Source organism: Psammomys obesus, unplaced genomic scaffold (genome assembly GCF_907164565.1).
Source record: "Psammomys obesus unplaced genomic scaffold, mPsaObe1.curated_primary_1811, whole genome shotgun sequence".
Taxonomy (NCBI): Eukaryota; Metazoa; Chordata; class Mammalia; order Rodentia; family Muridae; genus Psammomys; species Psammomys obesus.
The window spans coordinates 185,195-211,949 of record NW_026596039.1 but is presented as its reverse complement, the minus strand read 5'-3'; the positions used below and the strand labels follow the sequence as shown (position 1 = coordinate 211,949).

At 40.0% G+C, this 26,755-nt stretch overlaps 1 protein-coding gene across 2 annotated transcripts in view; it reads left to right on the top strand.

The window, feature by feature from the left end:
- Positions 1-1,027: 1,027 nt before the first annotated feature.
- The window catches only part of Stt3a (STT3 oligosaccharyltransferase complex catalytic subunit A), a 33,269-nt gene continuing 7,541 nt past the window's right edge, over positions 1,028-26,755 (top strand). The window contains exons 1-15 of one of the 2 annotated variants that reach the window (XM_055622147.1): positions 1,028-1,202; positions 3,568-3,694; positions 5,749-5,809; positions 9,453-9,574; positions 9,937-10,082; positions 12,676-12,766; positions 14,872-14,978; positions 15,636-15,800; positions 17,163-17,343; positions 18,364-18,519; positions 19,738-19,829; positions 21,867-22,022; positions 22,235-22,423; positions 23,475-23,591; positions 23,703-23,805. In XM_055622147.1, coding sequence (XP_055478122.1) covers positions 3,607-3,694; positions 5,749-5,809; positions 9,453-9,574; positions 9,937-10,082; positions 12,676-12,766; positions 14,872-14,978; positions 15,636-15,800; positions 17,163-17,343; positions 18,364-18,519; positions 19,738-19,829; positions 21,867-22,022; positions 22,235-22,423; positions 23,475-23,591; positions 23,703-23,805 — 1,774 coding nt within the window. In that variant the 5' untranslated portion in view covers positions 1,028-1,202; positions 3,568-3,606. The remainder of the gene's footprint in view (positions 1,203-3,567; positions 3,695-5,748; positions 5,810-9,452; positions 9,575-9,936; positions 10,083-12,675; positions 12,767-14,871; positions 14,979-15,635; positions 15,801-17,162; positions 17,344-18,363; positions 18,520-19,737; positions 19,830-21,866; positions 22,023-22,234; positions 22,424-23,474; positions 23,592-23,702; positions 23,806-26,755) is intronic. The other variant, XM_055622148.1, reaches the window with a different exon arrangement.

The window sequence follows — 26,755 nt, the reverse complement described above, 5'->3', positions numbered from 1 at the left end:
AATATTTGCTATAAAAATAAAGGAGGAGAGCTGTTGAGTTAGGTCATGAGAATTTTGAGAAAATACATTACTGCAAAGCACTGATTTCAATACGTTGGTGGTTTCCTTTCTGAGTAAAAGAAGCCGGAAACAATTTGGAAACCGTATCCGGATGGTCTAATCTTTGCTCTGAGGCATGGAAGGGCGCGAATACGTGTGTACGTGTACCTCTATATCCTAAAGATAGGCATTTGGCAGCCGAAACCAACGTCTGAGAGGGAGGAGAGAAAGCTGCTCCCTCTCGCAGGGACCTGGCGAAGTGACAAACTGACAAAGCTAGGCTGCCTCCTGATTGCCAAGAGCCGCTCCGTGGCTTGGGATAATTTCTGCAGGCCATCGATGGCTCAGCCCGGGACGGGCGGCTCTGACAGCCTTTTAGGCCTGAAGAAAGTGAAATGCTTCAGTGAAATCTGTCAGGGATCCCCTGTAAGAAGTTACTTGGAAACGTAGTCGAAAACAATTCTTGGGCTTACTCGTTGACAGATCTTACCCAAGGTGCGTCTGTGGGTACCACGGAGAGCTTTGATAACATGTCGGGCTCTCTCCTTTAGCCGTTTTCTAGGTAACAGGCCGTCTCTACCTTAAAAACCAGGTCCGCAAGTCCAACTTTTCCGGCCGTGGGGCTACGGTCGCTTTCTCTGCGTATTTCCGCTTCTGATCATGTGGCTGGGGTACGGCGGCCGCTCCTTCCCACCGCGCTCCTTCCTGGTCCGCAGACTGACACGTCACTGCTCGGTTCTCAACCAAACTGTGCGGGGCCCGCTGTCTCCGCGCGGTTCGCTCCCCGCCGCCGGCCTATCGCCGCTCGCTGGGCGCGCGCAGTCACGCCTCTCGACGCGTTGAAGGACAGCGAGATTGGCCATTCAAGAAGGGGGAGCCTGGCTTGGTCCCCGCCTCGAACGTGACAGGCAGGACCGTTACCCTGTCGGGTCCACGAACTGTTCATTGCCCGGGGCCAGCCAATGCGCGGCGGGCAGGAAGGCGGGCCTTGGCGGCTGTCGGGGTTGGGTGCGCCGCTGAACGGATGGCAGAGGGAGCCGAGAGGGTTCCCGAGGAGCGTCGGCGGGGTGAGAAGGCGCTAGGGTAGCGCCCGAGGATTAGTGGCAGGTGCAGCGCAGGGCGTTGGCGAGCCGCAACGAGGTGCTGGAGGCAGGCCCGTGAAGGTGGGGAGCGGCGCCTGCCCGCGGCCTGGCGGAGGAGGGGGCGTGGGCAGTGGCGTGGGGAGCTCCGGGCGCCCTGCGCCCGACGGTCTCGGCAGGGCAATGCTCGCTGACCGTGAGGGCGCGGGGGCACGCGATTCTGGGACTGCCCTGGAGTGGCCACGAGGAGTGTGCTGAGGTGGTGGGGTCGGGGTCAGTGAGGGGGCGCAAGAGGACGTGGAAACGCGTGTGGGAAACCCGCCGAGGCTGCAGTCCTGGCATCCAGTGCTAGGGCGGGTCAGGAGGTCAAGGCTTGCGGGCACAGCCGAGAAGCGGAGAGGTGCTGAGCGGATAAGAAAAGCGTCTTTTCCCTTTCTGTGCCCCATCGGTGTGTGGAAATAACCAGAGAACAGGTTGAAAACTCCCAGGACTCGGCTGTAAATTACTAGCTGCTTTTACTCGGTTTTCAAGACCAGGTTTTGCTACTCTCGCTTCCTTTGTTTACTCTTCAGATGTGTGGATCATGTCAGCTCAGTGGTGTTTGGTTTCCATTTAGGCTATCCCCGGAGAACAGCCACAGACCCTGGGGATGGGACTGAGTTGTTCACTTCCTGGAATTAGTGCATGATAAGCCTTCCCTTTGGAATTGTAATTAACAAACCAACCCCAAATGCTCTCCGGGTACGTTTCTAGGGTGTTAGACTTAACAGTGTGATTCTTCGTGTTTTCCATCTGTTGCAGTGTTACCCTTTTCAACCCCCCTCTCCCTTCCCCCAGTCCCCAGAAAGATAAGTAGTGTGCAGATTCCCCTTTCCCCCATACTTTTGAACAGTGCTACATATTCTCTGTTGTTGCATTCTTTATCCTTTAGTCCCTAACACAACTCTTGTCTGTAACTGAGCATCATTCTGAGCTGCCGACAGATGACTTCTGTCACTACCACTCCCAGCATTTTAATCCTGGTTCAGAAGGAAGAAAAGTCTATATTTTCGCTCTGGTGCTACAAGCTGTCCTTGGGTCATGGAATGTTGTTTAAATAATCAGGATCAGTTACGGAGATGCCTTGAAACATGATTTGACAGGGAAATAGACCTGAGCGTAATCACAGTGTGGATTACGAAAATGAAAATACTGTGGGCCGAATGTTTCCCCCATCTTGAGTGCATGGATTTGCACTTGCGTTAGTGGTCAGCCTGTCTTTAGTTGGCCAGGCAGCATGCACATTGGGATTTGCAACAGAAAAAAAAAAAAAAAAAAATCAAAAAACTTGTAGCCAATCAATTGAAGCTTGGACTTAGGGCTGGAAATCATGTCTAATTAGTCATGGTTTCTAGTTTTCCACTTTGACTTTTGTAAGTAATGTTCTTTTACACCATTTTTTCCCTACTTCTCTCCCTCCCTTTTCCCCTCACCCTCAGCCACACCCTCTTAACCTTTTCTATGGCAGGGTCTCACACTAACCCAAACTGACCTAGAACTTAACTCTGTATCCAGGCTGCACTCAGCAATACAATGATCTTCCTTCCTCAGTGTCATCGAGTATTGGGTAGACATGAGCTGTTATACCTGGCTTGTAGTTCCCCCCCATACGGTGTTTTTTTGTTCTGCTTTGTTTGAGATTGCTTTCTTTTTCCCTTTAAAAATAGCTTTGTTTGGTTTTCCATCGTTTTATTTTTGCATCCTTTATTCTACCACCTTTTCCCACCCACTCCCCACTTCTGTTTCTGCCTGATTCTTGTGTCATACTTTTGCCAGTTGTACTATGTACTTGGTAGCTGTGGGAGTAGTAAACAGAATTGTGTGTGTGTGTGTGGGGGGGGGTATTTGTTTTGTTTTTGCCTTTTAGGCAAATGCTCTGTTATTGAATTACATGGGCAGCCCTTCTAAAGAATTTTATTTTGAGACAGGCTTTCACTAAATTGTCTAGTCTGGTCTGGAGCCTTTGATCCTTCTTCCCCAGTCTCTTGAGTAACTGGAATTACAGACATATGTATGGACTGGTATGTTTTGGTTACTTATTTTTAGCCTTTTTGTGGGGGAAGCTGTATCACTAGGTTACTTGGTGACCCTGACTATCCTAGAATGTGGCTTGTAGATCTGACTGGTCTGCTTCTGCCTCCTGAGTGCTGGGATTAAAGGCATATGTCTTTATGCCTTTAAGCTTGGTGCCACCTTTTCCATTTTGATACATAAACTTAATAGGGTTTGCTTCCTTGCCAGTACATCAGTCTTTAGTCCAAGCTTGGGTATGAGTATTAGCTCTAACCTCTCTTGTGTGTTTTGTAGCTCATATGTACTTTGTGGTTCTTTCCTACCATAAAAGATTAAAGACAATTTAAGTAAGTTTAGGGTATTTGATATCTTACAGCCTTAACTTTTTCCATTTTAGCTATTTGAATATCATCAGTTACTACCCATTGATGTCAAGATGACGAAGCTTGGATTTTTGCGGTTGTCCTATGAGAAGCAGGACACACTTCTGAAGCTTCTCATCCTGTCGATGGCTGCTGTATTGTGTGAGTCTATGTGTGAATGTTTCCTTGGAGTTGGAATGATGAAAAAGTTAAAAACTGCTTTTAAAAACATGTTTTGTTTTGTTAGCAGATTGCTGTTCTTTTTGCAATTCCTCACTGGTATAATCTTATGACAAAATAACTCAAGAAAAGTAAATCTTAGGCCTGTTGATAGGAAAAGTAGGAAGCATGTTCTGTTGGTTCTGTATTCTTATTGGTTGAAAGAAAGTAGAAACTATTAGGTATTGAGTTTCTTTTTTTAATAATTCATTCTACTTATTTATTTATTTATTGACTGTGTATATGTCTGAGAGTGTTGGATCCCCTGGAACTGGAGTTAACAGACAGTTGTGAGCTGCTATGTGGGTGCTGGAAATTGAGTCCAGGTCTTCTGGAAGAGTAGCCAGTGCTCTTAATATATACGCCATCTCTTCAGCTCCCTGGTGTTGAATTTTGTAAAATATTTATCTTCAACTCTGGTGCCTGTGATGGTTAATATTGCCATCTTGACAGGATCTAGAATCACCTAGGAGGAGACAAGCCCAGGGCACTACATGGAGGAATTATCTGGGTTAGTGTTGAGGTTAATTTAAAAATATGGCTAAATAATGTTTATTATTAACCCTGTAAATATCACGGTGCTATTATCTAACTGCTGTCATGATCAGTAAAAACATAGACACGTGATAGATTACAGAATAGCCTTATTTCACCTGGGCCAGGGCAGATATTAACCCTCTAAACTACCTTTAACTCGCAGCCCCCACCCCATGCCAGTTGTTCTAATAATCTCTGTCTGGGCTACCTCTCATCCATAATTCTATAAATAGTTGCTTATTCTCTCATCTGGGCTGCTTTCCTTCATTCATGTGGATCAGCCATGTGCTCCTGTCCACAATAGCCTATCATGGCTTCCTCCTGCTTTTTTCCTCTTCTGGTACCTGTCTCTCAAAGCCCTCGAACTTTTGCCGTACCTCCCCTATTCTGCCCTGCCTAGGTTTAAGCCTTTTAGTCAGCCAATAGGAATAATTTCTTAGGCATGGTTACATACATCATTTTGAGGTCCATGAGTTTGGGCAACAACCAGATCTTGCAGGGCCAATAATTAGCATCAGAATACATAGTACCAGACCAACACCCAACAGATTAGGTTTATTGAGGTTGGAAGGACCATCTAAATTGGATGTTGCCCTTCTGTGTGAACTGAATTGAAAGAAAAAAGTTAGCGTAACCATAACTGGCTTCTTCCTGATAGAATGCAGTGTGACCTGTGCTTCGTGCTCAGCCACCCCTCTTCTCTACTCTTAGCTCCCTCATCCTTGAACTGTGAGCCAAAATAAGGCTATTCTCCCTTACATTTGTTTTGTCACGATATTTATCACAGCAGTTGAAAAAGTAACTAGTTTGAGGCAGAACTTTGTTGTCTACCCACGTTGGCTTCAACTTCTCCCTCAGACTCCCAAGGGCTGGCATTGTAAGCATGCACTACTCACCTTAGTATTTCTGAGAGTCTTGAGATCTTACTGTTTCTGTTTTTGTTTGTTTGTCTTTGTTTCAAGACAGGATTTTTCTAGGTAGCACAGGGGTTGTCCTGTTCACTTTGTTGACCAGGCTGGCCTTGAACTCACAGAGATCCACCTGCCTCTTTCTCCTGGAGAGAACTTATCATTTTTAAAGCTTTATTCTCAGCTCTTTATGAGTCATAAGTATATCCGTGCTTGACAGATCTCTTTGTTTGTCCAAAATTAAGGTAAGGGGTGTGTATATGTAAAAGATGGCCAAATTCAGTGTTCGATAAATATGATCTGACAGGCTTTGTGTAATACAACAAACAGTTAAATGTATCCCATTTAAGTGAAAAAAATGTGGATAGTTTGATTTGTAATGTTTTTTCTAGGTAGGGAGAAATGGGTGAAGACTTTATTCAAGAAATATTTTGCATCCTCTGTGACTGCAGTGCTACAAAATTGTAGTTTCTCCATAATGCTACTATTTAGGTTCCTTTGTTCTTTCATGGCTTGTTACCAATTAGCATATTCATTTTTTGGTTTTTACAGCGTTTTCTACTCGTCTCTTTGCTGTCCTGAGATTTGAAAGTGTCATCCATGAGTTTGATCCGTGAGTACCTTTGCTCTGATAATATTTTCTTCTGGAGATGTTGAAGTTTAGGTGCTTTATATGCTTAAATTCAAGTCAATTCTCAGTGACAGAGATGTATTTTCAGGACATTTAAAGGAAGACTTCTTCAACATTTCCAAGTGAGTCTTGTGAAGTCAAAAATGTAATAGACTTAGTTGTTAAGCCTTCTTACTTGAGGTCTGGCTAGGCTAAGAGAAATAGGGCTTTTCATTTTGATCAAGAACAGTAATGCACTTACTGAAAAGTCCTGGATAATATTTAAGTCTATGAAGACTGTCACAAGTCATGAATTTGAGATTATAACTTCTTTTTCCACTTATCTTTATAGTAGAAATTGGGCTAATTGTTAAATTCAAAGGAATTAAAAATATTAAAGCTATGAGAGCTGAGTCTTGTTACAAATGCCTACAGTCCTAGGCTGTATAGTGAGATTCTATCTAAAAATATTGAAAGAAAAAAAACAAATAAAAATAAATCTGGGCACAGTGGCACACACTTTAATCCCAACACTTACGAGGCAGAGGCAGGCAGATTTCTGAGTTCGAGACCAGGTTGGTTTACTTAGTGGGTTCCAGGCCAGCTAAGGCTACAAGGCTATATAGTGAGATCCTGTCTCAAAAAACCCAAACAAAACAAAACAAAACCAACACGGGGTCAGAGGTAGGGTTAAGATTATATACTGCTCTTGCAGAGGATACACATTTAGTTTCCAGCACTGTGTAACATGGCTCACTATGACTTGAAACTCCAGCTCCAGAGGCTCTGAGGCCTCTGATGTCTTGAGACACATGCTTAAACATATAATTAAAAATAAAAATCAGTCTTAAAAAGCAAAACAGAATTCTCAAACCCTAAATAAAAGGTCTAAGATTTTGTTTTATTAACTTGAAAAAGATATGGTGAAACCTTTAGTAGTATTAATAACTAATGTTAGCTGGGTGTGGTGGTGTATGCGTATAACCTTAGTGCTCTAGGGGACAAGAGGCAAGAGGATTGTGGCAATTTGGAGGTCAGCTTTGGCTAAATAGTTAGTATCCAGCTATCTAGGGCTACCTAGGAAGACTAGGAAGACCCTATCTCAACAAACAAACACCGAATGGGCCAGTGATGTAGCTCAGAGGGTAAAGGCACTTGCTCCTAGAATTGAGTTAGATCCCCAGAACTCACATGGTGGAAGGGAAGTTAATTCCCCAAAGTTATCCTCTACCCTCCGCATGTACAGCATGACACCACCTCCTCTACCCCTTCTAAATAAGTAATTTTTTTAAACCCAAAATTTTTCTAAGCATCTTTTCTTTTTAGCACTATTTTACGGATTATCTTTAAATCCTTAAAACAACTCAGTGAAATACAGGTACAGTTTTTTTCTGTTGACGAGAAGACCGGGACTGTGTCCAAAGTTACACATATCCTAGGTGGGAGCCAAGATTTGAATATAGGCTTGTCTGATTCCTCAGACAGGGTCATTATTAATATTTTGTAAAGTTGAGGCTTATTAAAAATTTGAAAACAAGAGTCATAGATTCTTGATTTACTGAAACCTTAAAAACAGTGTGTTTATATTTGGTAATATTGCTTCATAAATTCAAGGCCTGTACTTGGTTTGTATACTTGCCATTTTGTGTTAAAGAATATGGAGGTATCATCTATATTTTCTTTGAGGAGTTCTGAAGTCAGTTTACATTTTTTTTCTCATAAATGAAGAAACTTACCATGCTGGTTAGTTTTGACTAGACACTAGGACCACCTGGGAAGAGAGTCTTTTATTGTTTGTGATTTGAAGCGGGGTCTTACTTTTTAGCCCTAACTGTCCTGGAACTCTTTGTAGACCAGACTGGCCTTGAACTTACAAGAGATCTGCCTGCCTCTGTCTCCTGAGCACTGGAACTAAAAGTGTATGCCACCATAACTCTGCCTGGGAAGAGAATCTTAATGTATTATCTACATCAGGTTGGGTTGTACACATATTTGTGGGAGGTTGTCTTGTTTATTAAGGAAGAAGACCCAGCCCCTTTATAGTTGGCATCATTCCCTAGGCAGATGGTCCTGAACATTTTAAGAGAAAGATTCGGAAGAGCAGGTAGGCAGGCCTCCTGAATATATTCATTTATGTCTCGGCTGTTGATTGTGGCTGTGACTATCTGTTCTGACTTCTTTGCTAGCATGGATTGTTACCTAGAATTGTAAGCCAAATACTTGCTTTTTCACCTGTGTTGTTTTTGTCTTAATCTAAGTACATTACTTTTTTGTTTTGCAGTTTTAAAAATAAAATATAGTTACGTCATTTTTCCACTCCCTATACTCTATCAAACTTCTGATTTTTGTCAGGGTATTTTGTCACAGCAATAGAAGTGATTAAACAACACACACCATTTTCTTTTCTTTTTTTTTTTTAACTCTCCTCTCCTCTCTCCTCTCCTCTCCTCTCCTCCCCTCTCCCTCTCTTCCCTCTCTCCCTCTCTTCTCTCCCTCTCTCCCTCTCTCCCTCCCTCTTTCTCTCCCTCTCCCTCCCCTTCCCTTCTTCTCTTTTTTTCTTTTTCTTTTCCTGAGATAAGGTTTTATGTAGTTCAGGGCAGCTTCTAACCTGCTCTATAGCTGGCTGAGCATGACCTTGAATTCTTGATCCTCTTGCCCTTATCTCTCAAGTGTTGGAATTACATGTATGTGCCACCATGCCCACAGCTTCATTTTGTTTCACCTCTCTCTTCTTTTTTATTTAGGCAAAGGCTTACACAGTATGGCTCTAAAAAGTGTTGGAATTACATGTATGTGCCACCATGCCCACAGCTTCATTTTGTTTCACCTCCCTCTTCTTTTTTATTTAGGCAAAGGCTTACACAGCATGGCTCTAAAAAACTTTTTTTTTCATGTGTAGTTCTTATAAATACTTTTTATCTAATGTTAAGCTGTATTATAGGTGGTGTTCATATATATTTGAAATAACATGAACAGAACTTGTTAGACATTTAAACGCTCATTAGGAAGTTTTTTTTTATCATATGGGTTAAATTTTTTCCCCATCTTGCATATGGTGTTATGGCAGTACCTTTTTAGATGTTCATTATGTAGAGGTTTCCTTATGTTCTTGTGTGTGGTAGAGGAACAAAAAGTGTTCTTGTCACTTGACAAGGGTCAAATCGGCTGGATGTGGTGGTGCATGCCTTTGCTCCTAGCACTTTGGAGACTGAGTAGGTGGATCTCTGTGAGTTTGAGGCTAGCTTGGTCTACACACGGAGGAACCCTGTTGAGAGGTGGGTAGGGGAGGGAGAAAGAAAAAGAGTAGGGTTAAATATACTAGTTTATATTTGACTTGACTTCTGGGTGCTTGAATTCTTTTGCTGGCTTTCTTTTCTACCACAGGTTAGCCTCTTGAAATGACCTCTTTAAGGTTCTAGTTCATTTCCTTCGGAGAAAAGCAGTGATGTAATTGATAAAAGTGTAGAGTAGAAATAGAGTTAAGTTGGTATAAGTGATTTTCATAACTTAATTTTTGGCAGTAAACATTATTCAAGTGACTCTGTTTCCCTCAGTGGCATAATCTGAAAAAGAAGCTCATTGCAAAGGTAGGACACATTTGAGTATGGAGATGCGTGTGACATGGTTCTTTTCTTTCTTGCTCTAGGTACTTTAATTATCGGACTACCCGATTTCTGGCTGAGGAGGGGTTTTATAAATTCCATAACTGGTTTGATGACCGGGCTTGGTACCCTTTGGGCCGAATCATTGGTGGAACAATATACCCAGGTGAGGGGGACAGGATTTGTTGTTTGTAAGGTTGGTGTGGAGTTTGCTGTGAAACTGCTTTATTTCTGTTTGCTTCATTTGAGGGTACTTGTACTTTCATTCTGATTATAGATTTCCAAAAGTGGATCTTATGGAGAACATGTGTGGGATAGTGGAGATGGGGGGAGGGAGAGGATGGCTGACACATTCTGGATCTCTGATCGAATCTTTAATAGAGAAGTGTAGACATTTAGTACAATTTGCTATGCTAGTATTTCTAGTGGTTTGTCAAGACCTGTTCCATTATTGAAATTTGGATCGTTGCTTTCTTGTTATTTTTGTACCAGGACAACCTAATGGGATTACTCTTTTTTTAATTTCAGGCTTAATGATCACCTCTGCAGCAATCTACCATGTACTGCATTTCTTCCATATCACCATCGACATTCGAAATGTCTGTGTTTTCCTGGCCCCTCTCTTTTCCTCCTTCACCACCATTGTTACGTACCACCTTACCAAAGAGCTCAAGGTAAAGGATTTGATGGCAGGAGGCTTGGGACTGAATGCTGTTGAATATCTAGTAGATATCTGAGGGATGAAGGAATCTATAGCCTTACGAGGGCTGGGAGTGTTGTGACAGTTACAGGGGAGATGTATGTAAACATTTGCTCACCTCATGTATGGGACCAGTGACAAGCCAAAGTAAGGATATCTTCAAAGTTCAACTTGGTGAACTTAAAGGAATATGGGTGAAAGATACTTAAATAAAAGCAGAAAAGATTAAAAAAACTGACGATACATCATCAAAAGCCTACCCCAGCATGGGTAGCAGCTCACAAAAGCTGGAACCCAGAGCTTACTGCATGACTTGCAAGCAGCTTAACAGATTGGAGAGTGTTTCTTCAAAGTAGTTCAGTTTGTCTGGGCTGTCTCTTTTGTTGTCTCTTCTCAGTTGTCTCTTCCAGGCAGCTTGGCAGGTCTGAGCCTCTTCTAGGCAGCTTTGCTTGTCTGAGAGTGTCTCTGAGCAGTTCTTACAGTTTATATAAACTTGGGGTTCCAGGGGCTTAGTGAATCTGGTTTGTTTTAGGAACTTCCTAAAGCTTTTTGTTTGTTTGTTTGTTTACTTTCTGAGTTTAAGGCACTTCTGTGCATGGTGGAATGCCTCCCTTTAGAGCAGTGGCTCACAACCTGTGGGTCACGATACCTTTGCAAACCTCTGTCTCCAGAAACATTTACATTATGATTTATAACGCTAGCAGAATTACAGTTATGAAGTAGCAACAAAAATAATTTTATGGTTGGGGGTCACAGCATGAGGAGCTGTATTAAATGCTTGCAGCATTAGCAAACTTGAGAATCACTGCTGTAGAGCTTCCTTTGTTTTTTTTTTTTTTTTTTTTAATCTCTCTATGTAGGCCACAGAGATTCATCTGCTTCTGCTTCTGCTTCTGCCTCTGCCTCTGCTTCTGCTTCCAAGTGCTGGGTTTAAAGGTGTGCACCACCACTGCACTTTCTTAGTCGTGAGGAGCTTCCCTGTAGGGTGGGTTTTAGATCTTGAAGGAAGTTAGAAATTGTTACACAGTGGGAGCCAGAGGCTAAATGCAGCATTTGTTGAGCTGAATTGTGGAGAATATGTGCTTTCATATCATTTGCAACAGTTTGCCCTTTTAAGGTTAGGGGACATTTGAAACTCACATGAAAATTGTTATTTAAAGAAAAAAGGTTAACATGTAAAATTGACATGTTTAGATCTTGAATCCCTCACAAGGAAGAAGGGGAAAAAAACTTTTCTACAGTGATTATTTTTATTGGAAATAGGTACTTAGCAATTATCTGTTGATACGTTTAAAAAACATTTTGGAATTCTAAAGCATTTGATAATGGTAGTTCTCTTTTTTTCAGTTTTCTTTCTTTATTCAAGTCTTTCTTTCTTCCTTTCTCTCTCTCTCTCTCTCTCTTTCTCCTCCTCCTCCTCCTCCTCCTTCTTCCTCTTCTTATTAGTATGCTTTTATTTTGTTTCTTATTTTTTCTGACCTTAAAGGTTGCCTGTTAGCCCTGCAATGTTATGGTTTAAGCTCCTGACATTGTCAGTCTAAGTAGATTATCACTTTATTTATTGAGTTGTTTTTGATACAGGGTTTTCATACGAAGCCCATGCTGTCCTCAGAATTGCCATCTTGCTGTCTCTGTTTCCAAGAGCTGGGATTACATGTATTTGCTATTGTGCTCAGCTCTTTTTAACTTAAGTAGTAACTTTATTCTCTTGTAGAATTGGCATATTTTGTGATGTATAGTCACTGGAGGGGGCTAGTAAGTCTGTAGCTAAACAACCCATCCTGTTGCAAATTGTTTTGTTTTGTTGTTTTTTTAGACAGAGTCTCACTATAGAGTCCTGGCTAATCTCAAACTCACAGAGATTTACCTACTTCTGCCTCTGCCTCTGGAGTGCTAAGATTAAAGGTGTGTGTCATATTCCCATCCAGTAAGATAATGTGATTGTTGTTGTTAATTATTATTATTATTATTATTATTATTATTATTATTATTATTATTTTTGAGGCAGGCTATCTTGTAGTCTAAGCTAATCTTGAACTGACTGTGTAACCAAGGATGACCTTGAATGTCTGATCTTTGTATATAATCCCCCCATCTTCCAAGTGCTGTGATTATAGGCATGTACCACTTTGCTTGGTTTATGTGGTGCTGGGAATCAAACCATGGCTTCATGTATGCTTGGCACATAAGCACACTATCAGCTGAGCTACATCCCTTATTCTCCTTTTTCACCTTTTTTTTTTTAAGAAAGAATTGTGCTGTTACCTAGTCTTGGACTTGTAATCCTCTTGCCTCAATCTATTGAGAGTACAGGCCTTTTCTACTAGTTACAACCAGTAGCACATATGATGTATTTGTGTCAGCGTATTTGTACTCAGTATGAGATTTAGTGTCCTCCTTCAGAATTAACAGTGAGGTTTTTTACTTTGTTTTGCTGTGTATTTCTAGCACGCCATAACAACCTTGGAAAGCAATGAATGCTCTCTGGGACCTTTATAAACAGAACAGACTATAGTAGGTCCTCAGTTCTCTTAAAGGCATATCAGTGTTGACTCCTACTCTTCCAGGATGCAGGAGCTGGGCTTCTTGCTGCTGCCATGATTGCTGTAGTTCCTGGGTATATTTCTCGATCTGTAGCTGGCTCCTACGATAATGAAGGTAAGATGTAGAATGCTGAAGGGAATGTGTTCACTTTATTATCTACTGAAATTTCTTGGTGAGAAGATTAGAAATAGGTAGGAAGGGATCTTAGACAGGTACTCTCGTATCTTCTCTTCTAGAGAGGTAGCTGGGAACTTTAGAAACTTTAGCTATTTATTGTGTGTGTATCTGTTATGTGCATAGCCATGCTCTTGTGTCAAGGTCAGGATGGTTTGCAGCTGTCATTTCTCTTCTATCATGTGGTTCCCAGGGATTGAATTCAAGTCATCAGACGTGGTTGCAAGTGCTTTTGCTACCTGAGCAATCTGATCAGCCCTAACTGGGAACTTCTTAACAAGCCTTTTGTTTCCTCTCTGGACTCACATTTAGCTGTTGTTTTAACATAATGATCATTGCTTTTAATTTTTCTAGTGTAAGTGTCTTTAAAAATAAAATAACTTTTATTGACTTATTTTAAATTCAACATATTTTTGTTGAAACTTATTGGGAAACATGTTAGTTATTATAAAGATAGATAATGAACTAGGGAAATTTAAGGGATAGATAATAGATGTTGTCTCATAATCTGTTAAGGAATATAAGCATGTAACTATAAGAATAACTAGATAAGTATGTTTGCGTATACCTATAATCTTGGCACTTAAGCAGGAAGATAGGGAGTTCAAGGCTATTCTTTTTTGTTTTTTCTTTTGTAAGATATATTTCTTTATTTTATATATATCAGAGCTCTAACTGCTGTATACCTGTATGCCAGAGAAGGGCATCAGATCCTAGTATAGATGGTTGGGAGCCACTATGTGGTTGCTGGGAGTTGAACTCAGGACCTCTGGAAAAGCTGACAGTGCTCTTAACTGCTGAACCATCTCTCCAGTTCCTCAAGGCCATTCTTGATTATATAGTAAATTTTAGGTCATCCTGGACTACCTATCACAAAATAATAAACAAACAAAATCCCACCCCAAAACCAACAAAAAATTAAAGCTTTCTAGCACTGTACTTTGGGGCTGTCTTGTACAGAGAAATTAATTTGGTTTTGGGGATCAAAGGAAAGCTTTGGAAGTGGGTGAAATTAATCTGGGCTAAAATTAGGAATTCATGCGGCAATTTTTTTTTGTAGGAGGCAGAGAGAGAGAGAGAGAGAGAGAGTGTGTGTGTGTGTGTGTGTGTGTGTGTGTAAAACTCTGGATTGAACCTAGGGCTTAGGGCATGCTAGACAAGTGTTCTGCCTTGGAGCCATAATTCCCAGGTCATCTACCAGTCACCTATTAAGGACAGCAGCATTGAGAGTAAAAGGTCTGCCTTTATTAATATGTATAAGTGGTGATATACGTGCATATTGAAGACTAGCTGGAAATTTAGTGCCTATGAATAAAGTAGTGTTGTTGCCTTCCATACTCCGGGTGTTAGTCTAGGTGCTTTATGTGCACTACATTTGTCTTAACAATGATTTTCATAAGTAGGTGTTTCCTGGAAACTTGATGGGCTGGAGGTGCAGCTCAGGGGGTGAGGATTTGCCTAGCATGCAGGAGGCCCTGTGTTTAATCCCTAACACTGGGAGAAGACTGAACTCAGTCTCCTTCTTATAGGAAGCAAAGGCAAGGGGAGTAAAATAATTTGCCTAAAATTATCTTGTGCTGACTAGTAGTATAGAGATATAAATCTAGATAGTGTGCTTCAGAATTGTGTTCTTTTTTAAAGACTTACTACTTTTCAAATGTATGTATGTAAGTGTGGGTACCAGAAGAGGCCAGAAGAGGATGCTAGATCATCTTGAACTGGAGTTACATGTGAGCCTCCAGATGTGGGTTCTGGGAACCAAATTTGGGTCTTCTGCAACAACAGTTTTTGCTCTAAACCATTGAGCCACTGTTCAGTTCCTAGAAAAGTGGTTTGGTTTTGTATTTTGGTGGGTGGTGGTGGTGTTGAGACAGGGTTTCTCTGTAAGCCTGACTGTCCTGGATCTTACTCTGTAGACCAGGCTAGCCTTTGACTCAGAAAGCCACCTACCTCTGCCTCCACTATGCTAGTACTAAAGGCCCAGCTCCTAGAAAAGTGTAATTAACCGTGTTAGTGGGCTTCTGAATCTCTGTTGTTTTCTGCAGGAATTGCTATCTTTTGCATGCTGCTTACGTACTACATGTGGATCAAGGCAGTGAAGACTGGTTCCATCTATTGGGCCGCCAAGTGTGCCCTTGCTTATTTCTACATGGTAACTTTATATATATATGTACATGTATTCTCTGTGTCTCTTCATCTCTTACTTTTTGTGGTGCAGGGCATTGAGCCCATACTAGGCATCTTATTTACATCTCCAGCTCCTCTACATATTTTTAATTCTTAAATTTTTTTGTTATCCTCCCCCACTAAGTTCTCTTTGATAATGGGGTCTCATGTATCCCAGGATGACCTCAGACTCTATGTAGCTGAGGATGGACCTTCTGATCCTCCTGCCTCTGCTTCCTGAGAGCTGGGATTACAAATGTGTACCACAGAGCCTGGGTTATACCAGGCCTAGGATTAAGCTCAGGGCTTTATGCTAGGCAAGCACTCTACTAATGGAGTTCTATCCCTAGCCCTCTTTTTTTCAGTTTGCTAATAATTTTTTTTCAAATTCTGTGTATTTCCTATGGGCACATGTTGGTTCTTCTATATTTTTGTTATATTTCCCTTTTCTAATATATTTTTTTCTGTGTAACTTTACATCTGTCCGTTGGCTTTCTCTATTATTTTTGTCTACCAGGATTTTGTGTCTGACATTGTAATTGGTTGCATCTAGGTTTACACTTAGCTTGGTACGTCTTGGGTCACAGTGTTTGCATGATGTGAATAGTGCTCAAAAGGAACTGTTCTTTCTATCCTCTCACAGGTCTCTTCTTGGGGAGGCTATGTGTTCCTGATCAACTTGATCCCTCTTCATGTCCTGGTGCTAATGCTAACAGGCCGTTTTTCTCACCGGATCTACGTCGCCTATTGTACTGTTTACTGCCTGGGCACCATTCTTTCTATGCAGATCTCCTTTGTGGGTTTCCAGGTAAACCTGAGACTTTGTCAAATTTTCTGCAACCAGATGTTTCTAAGTAGCTCCAGCTTGACTGACTTAGGTTGAATTCACTTAAGAATATGAATTACAGTTTGTATTTTGTTCTGCTTATTAACAGAAACAACAGAATCATTGGTTATTAGAATCTGCTTCTTAATAGTATTGTCAAAAATTGCAGCATGCTTTTTTAATTTAATGGCTCTTTGGTTTGGATTTGTATGAGGAGGAGGGGCAGTTTAGTTAAACAAGGTTGATTTAAATGATCAAAGTTTCAATTTCAAAGATATTTAAAATTCTAGCCCTTTTAATGGAAGTGACCCCATCTAGTAGCAGTGAACTAAACTCTGATCATCTTAATGGGGCCTGGGGAGTTCTTGAAAAAGCAAAGCACAAACCTTTTACCCAAGTTATTATGTATAGTTAACAGGAAACTATGTGTGTTTGCTTTCTTTGTAAAGTTCTCATCTTTATTTAAGAGATAAGCGAATATTTTTAGTCCCTTAATAAAATTTGTTATTTGCTAGAATGTGTAAGAGAATGTAGTCTGCTAGGTAGTCCTGGAGGAAGTTGAAGAAAGACATACATACAGCTGTCTGTAGTCTGTAGTACAGTAGTTCTAGATGGTTGCTTCCAGAGCATTAGCAGTAATAGTGTCTAGACACTTGTTAGAAATGCAGATTCTGTAGAGGTAGGAGGGTTAGGAATTCAAGGTCATCCTTAACTATGTAGTCAGTTCAAGGCCAGCATGGGATACAGGAAACCCTGTTTCAACAAACAGAACAGAACAAATAAATCCATGCCAAACCAAAATCCAGACCAAGCTAAGTAAAACAAGAAAAGACACCTGTTGAATAAGAGAGACGGGGGTGGAGCTCAGCAACCTGCTTTAACATTGAATAAACCAATGTTTAGCCCATTAGTTACAATTTAGAGATTTAGAGAACCACTATCTATGAAAAATAATAGCTTATATACTAAGGAGATCTAGTGCTATGAGGCAGAGGGGCCATTGATTTGTCAGATTTGGAGGTGACAGTTACATTGAATTTTAAATAATGAGTTTAGCGAAAGGGAATTTGGGGGAATTTTCAGGGCACGCTAAGGAAGTAGCCTGAGCAAAAGGCAAAGATGTGATTATGATGGTGTTGGTATGCTTAGTTGGCCTACAAATGTTCTTTGGAAAATATATTTGATAAATTAAACTCTTTTATATTAGTCCTCATTCATTTTGGACTTCAGAAGTCATTTGACTTCTTGGGCTAAGTAGATCAGGAAAATCTTGGATGACCATCCCTCCCCCCGATTTTTTCTTCCTCCTCCTAATATTGCTGTTTATATCATCTCTTCCCCCAGCCTGTCCTTTCATCAGAACACATGGCAGCCTTTGGAGTGTTTGGTCTCTGTCAGATCCATGCCTTCGTAGATTACCTGCGCAGCAAGTTGAATCCACAGCAATTTGAAGTTCTTTTCCGGAGTGTTATCTCCTTGGTTGGCTTTGTTCTCCTTACTGTGGGAGCTCTCCTCATGCTGACAGGTAGAGGAGCGTATCTTTTTAACTAGATACGGATGGGAACAGACATAGACTAAATGCCAGAAAGATGGGCTGCTTGCTCACTACAGAAGATTCTTCTGATTCTCTTTTTATTTTAAGCAATAAAAAAAATTAATTAAAAATTTAATTTTATGTGTATGGTACCATGTATGTGCCTGGTCCCTGAGGAGTCCAGATATGGGCTTCAGATGCCCTGGAACTGGAGTTGCAGACAGTTGTGAGCCACCAGATGGATCCTGTGAACTGAACCTATATCCTGTGTAAGAGCAGCTCTTAACTGTGAGCCAACTCATCAGTCCCAAAGTCCTACTTTTTAAAACATTCATTTTGCTTGCCAACCTGCTTGAATCTGCACAGCAGAGTATCTTTGTAAAGCTGCCAAATGGACTATTTAGCCTTGTCAGTCTTTTTTCTTTCCTGTTGATTTGACCAGATTAAGTCTAAATCTTCTTTACAGTAGGCTTCTCTGAACCTTCTGCCACTGTGAGGTTGTATATTGCCCAATCATTATATTGACAAAAATACTCTTGAGTTTAAAAGAAAAGGAGTGAAACATTATAAATATTATTGATGTTGGTAAAGCAATAAACAGGCCTTTTCTATCTCAGAATTTTACTAAAATGGAATGTTGTGGGCTGGTGAGATGGCTCAGTGGAAAAAAGTACTTTTTGCATAATCCTGCACTCCTGGGGGAAATGGGTAGCTAAGACAGTGCAATCATACGGAAGCTTGGAGGTCAACTAGTCTAGAATATAAAGTGTGGCAGAAATAGTAGGGGAGTTCCTGTCTCAGACAAGGTAGACAAGAGCCAACTCCCACAAGTCATCTTAACTTCAACACTCACTTTTGCACATACTTAGACACACTACACAGCCACACTAATAATAAAAATAAAATGGGATGTTATGATTTGTTGTTATTTTAGCTTAATGTTTTAGGAATATACTTAATGCTTATGAAATACTTAATGAAATGAAATACTTAATGCTTCTTTTCTTCCAGGAAAAATTTCTCCATGGACAGGGCGTTTCTACTCATTGCTGGATCCTTCTTACGCTAAGAACAACATCCCCATTATTGCGTCTGTGTCTGAGCACCAGCCTACAACCTGGTCCTCCTACTATTTTGATCTACAGCTCCTTGTCTTCATGTTTCCAGGTCTGTCTTGGATTTTGAATAAGAATCACCCTTTATCCAAATATTAACTACCCTTATTCTTAATTTTATATTAATTTATTTTTATTATGTATTTATACTTTTTTTGTTTTTTTCTGTGTGTGGGTATGTGCACATGAGTGCAGATGCCTGCAGAGACCAGAAGAGGGTATCGGATACCCTGGAGGTGGAGTTACAGGCTTTTGTGAGCTGCCTAGTGTGGGTGTTTATACGTCTATACTTTGTGCTCAGTGGTATCTTTCTTCCCCATAACCTTGTTTTCTTTTTGATTGTGTTGACGTTCTATTTTGAGTTTTTGTAGTTAGAGCAGTTTTTATATTGTAAAAACAATAGCGATAAATTAAAAAGAAAAACAAATTTGTGCTGCTTCTTACTATTTGTTCTACCACTGTTAACATCTTTAATTAGATGTAGTGATGGAAGTCTATCATTTTAGCACTTGAAGTTCAGAGGCAAGGGAATTGTGAGTTTGAGTTTGTCCTGGGCTACATAGTGAAACATTCTTAAAAAGCTGTAACAAGTCCATTTTCAGTATTTTTGAGACAAGAGTTTTATTGTACATGGCTTGCTAACCCAGCACCTGCTATGTAGGGTAGGTTGGCTTCAGAGATCTGCCTGCCTCTTTCTTCCTTGGAAGTTCTGGGATTAAAGGCACACACACCACACCAAGCCCCAAACAACCCATTTTAATGGGTACATTCATCTATTTCTTTGTTGAGCATGGATGAAATAATTAATTTTTTTCTCATGGTCATAAAAAATTATGATTAGGACTTGGTCTGGGTCTGGGTCTGGATGTCATGGTGCAACACTTGCCTAGCATGGCTGAGGCCTGAGATCAGTCCTTGGTTCTGGGGAAAAGTAATACTAGTTTATGATTGAGAATTTATGAAAATATTTTTTCATGTATATACATATGTAAAGATGTGTAAAAGGACAAGGGACCTATAATTTCTTGTAGTAATATTTTAATATATTTCGTACTTAAAATATGGTATAATTAACCATCTTTTCTGCTAGGCATATAGATTATTATAGATATTCAAGAATATTATAATAAACATTTCATAATTTTTTTGATTGATTCCTATAATTACTGAGGTAAATGTATGAAGTCATCCAGGCATATAATAAAGATTTTCCCTTGTAGATTTCTGTCTACAGGGCTCAGCTGCTTACTTTTCTTTCCCTCTTTTGTAGTTGGCCTCTACTACTGCTTTAGCAACCTGTCTGATGCTCGGATTTTTATCATCATGTATGGTGTAACCAGCATGTACTTTTCAGCTGTAATGGTGAGGAGTTCCTTCAGCTATGCTAAACTTTGTCCCTTACTCTGAGATGCTTTCTTGTTTTTTGTTTTTTTGTACCTGGCTGAATTAAAAATATATTGGTGATTATGAAAATCTGCTTGCTATTGTTAACCGTTTTTTGAATACAAAGGCACTCAAATTCTGTTTGTGGGGTCTAATTATATTGGGTTTGTAGTCTTGTATTAGGCAATTTTATACTTCATTGGATTTGGAGCAGATTAAAGAAAAATATGTAACTGGAGTTATAGGCAGTAGTGAGCCACCCAACGTGGATGCTAGAAACCAAACTGGGCTTTCTAGAAGAGCAAGAAGCTTGAGCTCTAAGCATCTCTCCAGCCCCTGGCGTGGATTTCTGTGTCTTATACCCTTAGGAGCAGTGTCCACTGCTTTGTGGTTAAGTCAGAGAAGATTTTATGTATGGTATTGATACATTTCTTTCCCTGTCTCAAAATATTTAATTTTATTTTATTTTTATGTTTATGGGTGTGTCTGTCGTGCATACTTGGTACTTGTGGAAGCCAGAAGAGGTTGTTGAATCCCTTGGGACTGGAGTTAGAGAAAGCTATGAGCTACCATGTTGGTGCTGAGATTTGAACCCACGTCCTCTAGAGAAGAAGCTAGTGCTCATAGGCAATGGGCCATCTCTGTGGTCCTTTATTTTAAATGTATATTTTTAAAACTCACAAACAAAAATTAAAAAATGTGTTTTAGCTGGGGATGGTGGTATACACCTCTAGTCCCAGCACTTGGGAAGTAGAACCATGAATTCAAGGATGGTCTAGGCCACATGGAAAGTCTTTTTTCTCGAAAAACAAAATAAACAAAAATAAATTTATAAAAATAGAATTTTTAATTATAAAAATAGTTTAAGTGTATAAGTAAGTTTATAAAAAGTAAAAATTACTGTTCAGAACATAGAAACATACACATTTAGGTCTGCAGCAGAGTTTGTTATTTATACTGGTAGTTTTGAGACAAGATATTTTTTTCTCCTAAGTTTTAATTATATGTGTGTATATGTGTGTATATATATATGTGTCTGTGTATGTTAGTGAAGGTGCGGTGGAAGCCAGAGGCAGGCTGTTATGAGCCACCCCATTGTGTGCAGGGAACTAACCTCAGTTCCTCTGCCAGAGCGATGGATGATCTTAAACCACTGAATCACTCTTTAGCTCCAAAGGTTATTATTTATTATGTTTACTTACATGTATATATTTGTGTCTGTGTATGCTACATGCTAGCAGGTGCTTCCAGAGTCCAGAAGAGGGCATCAGATCTCCTTGAACTGCCCAGCATGGGTATTAGGAACTGAACTCCAGTCCTTTGGAAAAGCAGCACATACATGCTTTTAAACTGCTGAGGCATCTCTAGCTCTTGCTTTAACTTATTTTTTTTTTAACTTTTAATGCTGTCTATATGTGTGTATGCAGATGTGCAGGTACAGGTTCCCACAGAGTTCAGAAGACGATGAGAGATCCTTGAGCTGGAGTTCTAGACATTTATGAACTGCCTAACCCAAAAGAATTTAGGTTCTCTGGAAAAGCAGTATGTGTCAGAGCCACAGAGCAACTATCTAGGCCTGGCACTTGAACTTTTGATCCTCCTTTCTCCCTTTTTTTTTTTTTTTTTTTTTTTGTTTTGTTTGTTTGTTTGAGACAGGGTTTCTTTGTGTGTACCTGGCTGTCCTGAATCTTGCTCTGTAGACCATGATGGCCTCAATTCAGAGAGCCACCTGCTTCCACCCTCGAAGTGCTGGGATTAAAGGCCTCTACTGTCCATCCTCTGTCGGCATCCTGATTGCTGGGATTACAGGCTTGCACTGCAGCTGGCTCACCTGCATCAACTTTAAGAAGTATACACTGCTGTTATACTATAGTTACACCACATAATTTCTGTTCTACCGTGCTGGAATACAGTGTTTGTTGAAAATTGCTAAATTGATGTCATAGCTGACGAATAGGTTGAAGTCTGTCATTTGTGAAACACTGAATATATGATCATGATTCTTTCTTCTTGTAGGTGCGTCTAATGCTGGTATTGGCACCTGTTATGTGCATTCTTTCTGGCATTGGGGTCTCCCAGGTGCTGTCTACATACATGAAGAATCTGGATATAAGTCGCCCAGACAAAAAGAGCAAGAAGCAACAGGATTCTACTTACCCTATTAAGAATGAGGTGAGATTTAAGTAACATGTTGGCTTGGAAAAGCAAGTGTGTTTGTGTGTATCTGTGTGTGCTTGTGCCTATGCCTGTACTTGTATATGTTCAAGCAGGATATTAGAGCAATGTCTTAGGTGGTCACAATTAATTTATGTAGCTCAACATATTTTGCTGTCACATAGAAGCTGTTTGTTTTTCGGTTTACTGTACAGTTCTTCCTTCTGTAGGTGGCAAGTGGGATGATACTGGTCATGGCTTTTTTTCTCATCACCTACACTTTTCATTCGACTTGGGTAACCAGTGAAGCCTACTCTTCTCCTTCCATTGTATTGTCTGCCCGTGGTGGGGATGGCAGTAGAATCATTTTTGATGACTTCCGAGAAGCATATTACTGGCTTCGTCACAATACTCCAGAGGTAAAAATTTGGGAGGAGTTGGAAAGTTGGGTAGTGGTGAAGACACCCGGTAGTGTAGTGAACCTGATGTCTTTTAAATGGATGGGAAGCTTAGAAAAATTAGAAATTTAGAAACTTAGTTTTTAATGAGCTTTAAAGACCAATATCTATTGAGGTTTCTTCTAAAGTAGCAGGTCTCAACCTGTGAGACACTCCCTCTTTGGCAAACATCTATCTCTAAAAATATTTGCATTATGATTCATAATGGAAGCAAAATTACAGTTATAAAGTAGCAGTAAAAATAATTTTATGGTTGGGGTCACCACAACATAAGGAACTATTTTAAAGGGTCACAGCATTAGGAAGGTTGAGAACTAGTGGGATAGAGTAACTTAACTGAACTCTATGTTCAGCTCCCAAAGTAAGAATCTTTTAATCCTTGCCATCATATTTTGTGGTTTGTGCTTTCCCTTTTACCATTGTAATAACTGATTTTATGTTATTAAGGGGCATTTATTAAAAATTACCTAATGACAAACCAGGAAAGTTGGCCCATTCTGCCTTTATTCCCAGCCTTGAGGATGCAGAGGCAAGTGAACAAGTTTGAGGCCAGCCTAGTCTACATGTTGAGACCTTGTATAAAAAGAAGACTTTAGATTACCTGATGACACTACTGCATCTCTTAATCCATTGTTTCAGTGATGTGGAATTAAGGTATTTGGCAATGTTGGATTGTACATAAGCAATTATTTCATAACTATATATAAATGGAGGAGGAGGTACCCCAACTTTATTTCTTGTTAGGCATACATTACTTGGTAAGGAAATTGATTAATTAGGCAAAGTCTTACTTGCTATCAAAGATGTCTTACTCCTCTTTAGTGATTTTTTGTTTTTATTTTTTAAGATAGGGTTTTTCTGTGTATCTGTGGCTGTCGGAGACTCACTTTGTAGACCAGGGTGGCCTCGAACTCACAGAGATCCGTCTGTCTTTGCTATCCCAAGTACTGGGATTACAGGCATATGCCAACGTGCGTGGCTAAATATTATTCTATTTTCATTCTTGTTTTAGGATGCAAAGGTCATGTCATGGTGGGATTACGGCTACCAAATTACTGCAATGGCAAATCGGACAATTTTAGTGGACAATAACACATGGAATAATACTCATATTTCTCGAGTAGGGCAGGTAAGGTAAAGGGTTCCTTTTAGTGTCTGATATGTAGGGTCTCTTGGGAAGTGTGTCACTAGGTGAGAAGGTGGACTTGAGATTTTGAGAATTGTACCTTTATTTTTCTAGGCAATGGCATCCACGGAAGAAAAAGCCTATGAGATCATGAGGGAGCTTGATGTCAGCTATGTGCTTGTCATTTTTGGAGGCCTCACTGGGTATTCTTCTGATGGTAATATGATTGATACTATTTCTAGCTGCAGGGCATAGATTCCTGGAAAAGTCAATGAATCGATTGCTGTTTTATTTATTTAAGTCTCATGTGACTCAGGTTGGTCTTGAACTTACTGTGCCCATGAGGATGACCTTGAACGACTGATCTTCCTGCTTCTACCTCCCTGTTGCTAAAGCTACAGGCTGGCACCATATGTCTTTATTTTCTCTCTTTTTAACGAAAAGAATTAGAGGTGTGTGTGTTTGTGTGTGTGTGTGTGTATATACAAAGTAAAGATACCTTTCACAAAACTAAGGTTAATAATACCTGTTTATGTTTTTAAAAGTTAAACAGTTCTTGAGGTTTAAAATAAGTCGTTGGTCTCATGGCCCTAAACTTAAATAAACACTTTAATGTGAGTCCCCAGAAGTGGTAGCTCCTGTCTTCTGTCTTAGGGTTTTCTGCAGTGCTGGGGATTGATTCGTTGAGCTCACATGTGCTAGGCAAGCGCTTCACCAAGTTATGCTCTCAAATCTTGTTTTGTTTTCGGTTGAGACGGAGTTTCTCTGTGTAGCCTTGACTGTCGTGGACTCACTTTGTAGACCAGGCTAGCCTTAAACTCACAGATCCACCTGCCTTTGCCTCCCTGAGTGTTGGAATTACAGGCTTGCTCTACTGCTCCCAGTTTATTCTCAAATCTTTATATTTTAAAATTCCTGCTGTTCTGGGGTTGATTAGTTTTAGCTGTGCTATTTCAGTGTCTTTTAAAAGTTGATTTATTACATTCATTTATGTGTGTGTGTTGGGGGATGCATGTATCCCATAGTCTGGAGGTCAGAAGATAGCTTGTAGGAGTTGGTTCATTTCCACTTTGTGGGTACCAGAGATTGAATTTAGGTCATTAGCTTGGAAGCAAGCACCTTAACTGTTGAGCCACTGGTCCACTATCAACTTCTTACACTTGAACTGTTTTACCCTTCACCTCAAATTGCTCCTCTTTTCATTGTTTTTAGTATAGTTAATTTGCAACTTTTGATTAAGTCTAGGTAGGTGTTTTGAAATCATGACTGTAGTCACTGCTCAATCAATATTGTGGTTACATTCTGTCCTATCTCAAGTATTTTCTTTCCTATAGCTAGTGAGTACATTGTATTTCTATGTTAATTTTCTCTGAATACGTGGCTGCTTCTATGCATTGTGCTGCTACAAACCCAGTCCTATGGCTGCTTTTTAAAAATGTTTCTATTTTATTTTAAATAAGACTATTTTAGCAGTGGTGGTACACACCTTTAATCCTAGCACTTGGGAATCAGAGGCAGGCAGATCTCTGTTAGTTCGAGGCCAGCCGGGTTTACAGAGTGAGTCCAGGGCAGCCAAGGTTACACAGAGAAACCCTGTCTCAAAAAATTGAAGAAAACCAAACCAAACCATATTTGTTTTTGTTTAATTTTATTTTGTATTTGTGTGTGGGTATGCAATTGCAAGTTGATTGGTCTTTCACTGTGACCTGGGACTTGGCCAATTTGTGGGTCTAGCTGGGCTGTGAGTCCTTAGGGATTTACCAGTCTCAAAGCCCTAGTATTGGAATTATAATTAGGTGTCCAGCTTTTATATGGGTGTTGGGCATTGAATTCAGCAAGCACTTTACTAACTGCAGCCTTAAGATTTTCTTTCTTTCTTTTTTACTTTCCAATTTTTTTTTTTTTTTTTTTTTTAATTTTTGGACAGAGACTTTCTATGTAGCCAGGGTGGTCTATAACCTGGTTTCTCAGACATCCATCGTAGGGCAACCCAACTTCCTCTGCCTACCAAGTGCTAGAATTAATGGTGTTCACCACCATGTTTGGCAGTTCAGTGGATTTTAAAAATAGAAATATGTATATAATATTACATATGTAAAATATTTATATAAAATATATACATATCTTTTTTTTCCTTTATGTGTATTGCTGTTCTAAATGTATGTTCACTATGAATTACATGACTAGGGTTTAGATTTGCTATTAATTATTCTTCTAGTCATAGTGAGTATTTATCCACTAGGAAAACTAGTTTTATTGTACTGTTAGTAAAGTAAGAAATGAGTTGTTTTTAATTCCTTTGGCATATAGAAAGAAGCGGTGGGATATTTCATCATTGAAATATATATGGGGGATGGCTGACTGTGGTGATGCTTGCCTTTAATCCTAGCACATAGCGAGGTCTGGGACAGCCAGGACTATGTAGAGAGACCCTGTCTTAAAACAAAACAAACAAAATATATAGGAGATCTCAGAGACAAGACCTCACTGTGTAATCTGGCCACCGTGTAGACCAGGCTGTCCTCAAGCTCAGATCCACCTGCCTCTGCCTCCCAAATGCAGGTATTAAGGCGTGTCCCAACACACCCAGCTGTTTCTTAATTTTATCTAGTCTCTTATAGGTGAGATTGAATCCAGCAATTTCTGGTCTTTTTAGAGTGTTTGCACCACTGCTGCTTGATTTTTACAGTCTCTTCACTGTTTGTGAAGGTGCTGCTTAGATATATTGCTTACATTAAGATGGTTTAACTAACTTGCCTTTGAGTGTTTGATAACAGCAGTGGTTTTGCATTTACTCCAACAAATAGATATAGCAAAGCTCAAGGTTGGGAATTAATAATTTTGTCTGCATCTAAAATATCCCAGCTGTTTTTGATGAGTTTTAAAACAATGTCTTGAAAAATAAACCTTAAGAAATACTTTGTTTACTGTTTATCATGTCCAGACCTTAATTGGAAATACCTTTCTGCTTCTTCTGAATTGTTAATAAAAACAGAGTAGGCACAGTGGTGCTTGTCTGGAATCCCAGCATTTAGGAGTGGAAGCAAAAGGATCAGGAGTTTAAGATCAGCCTCAACAACATTGAGGTCAGCCTGAGCTACATAGTAAGACATTGTCTCAAAAAAGCAAACAAATTATTATATGTTTAATAAAGAAGTAATCCCCAC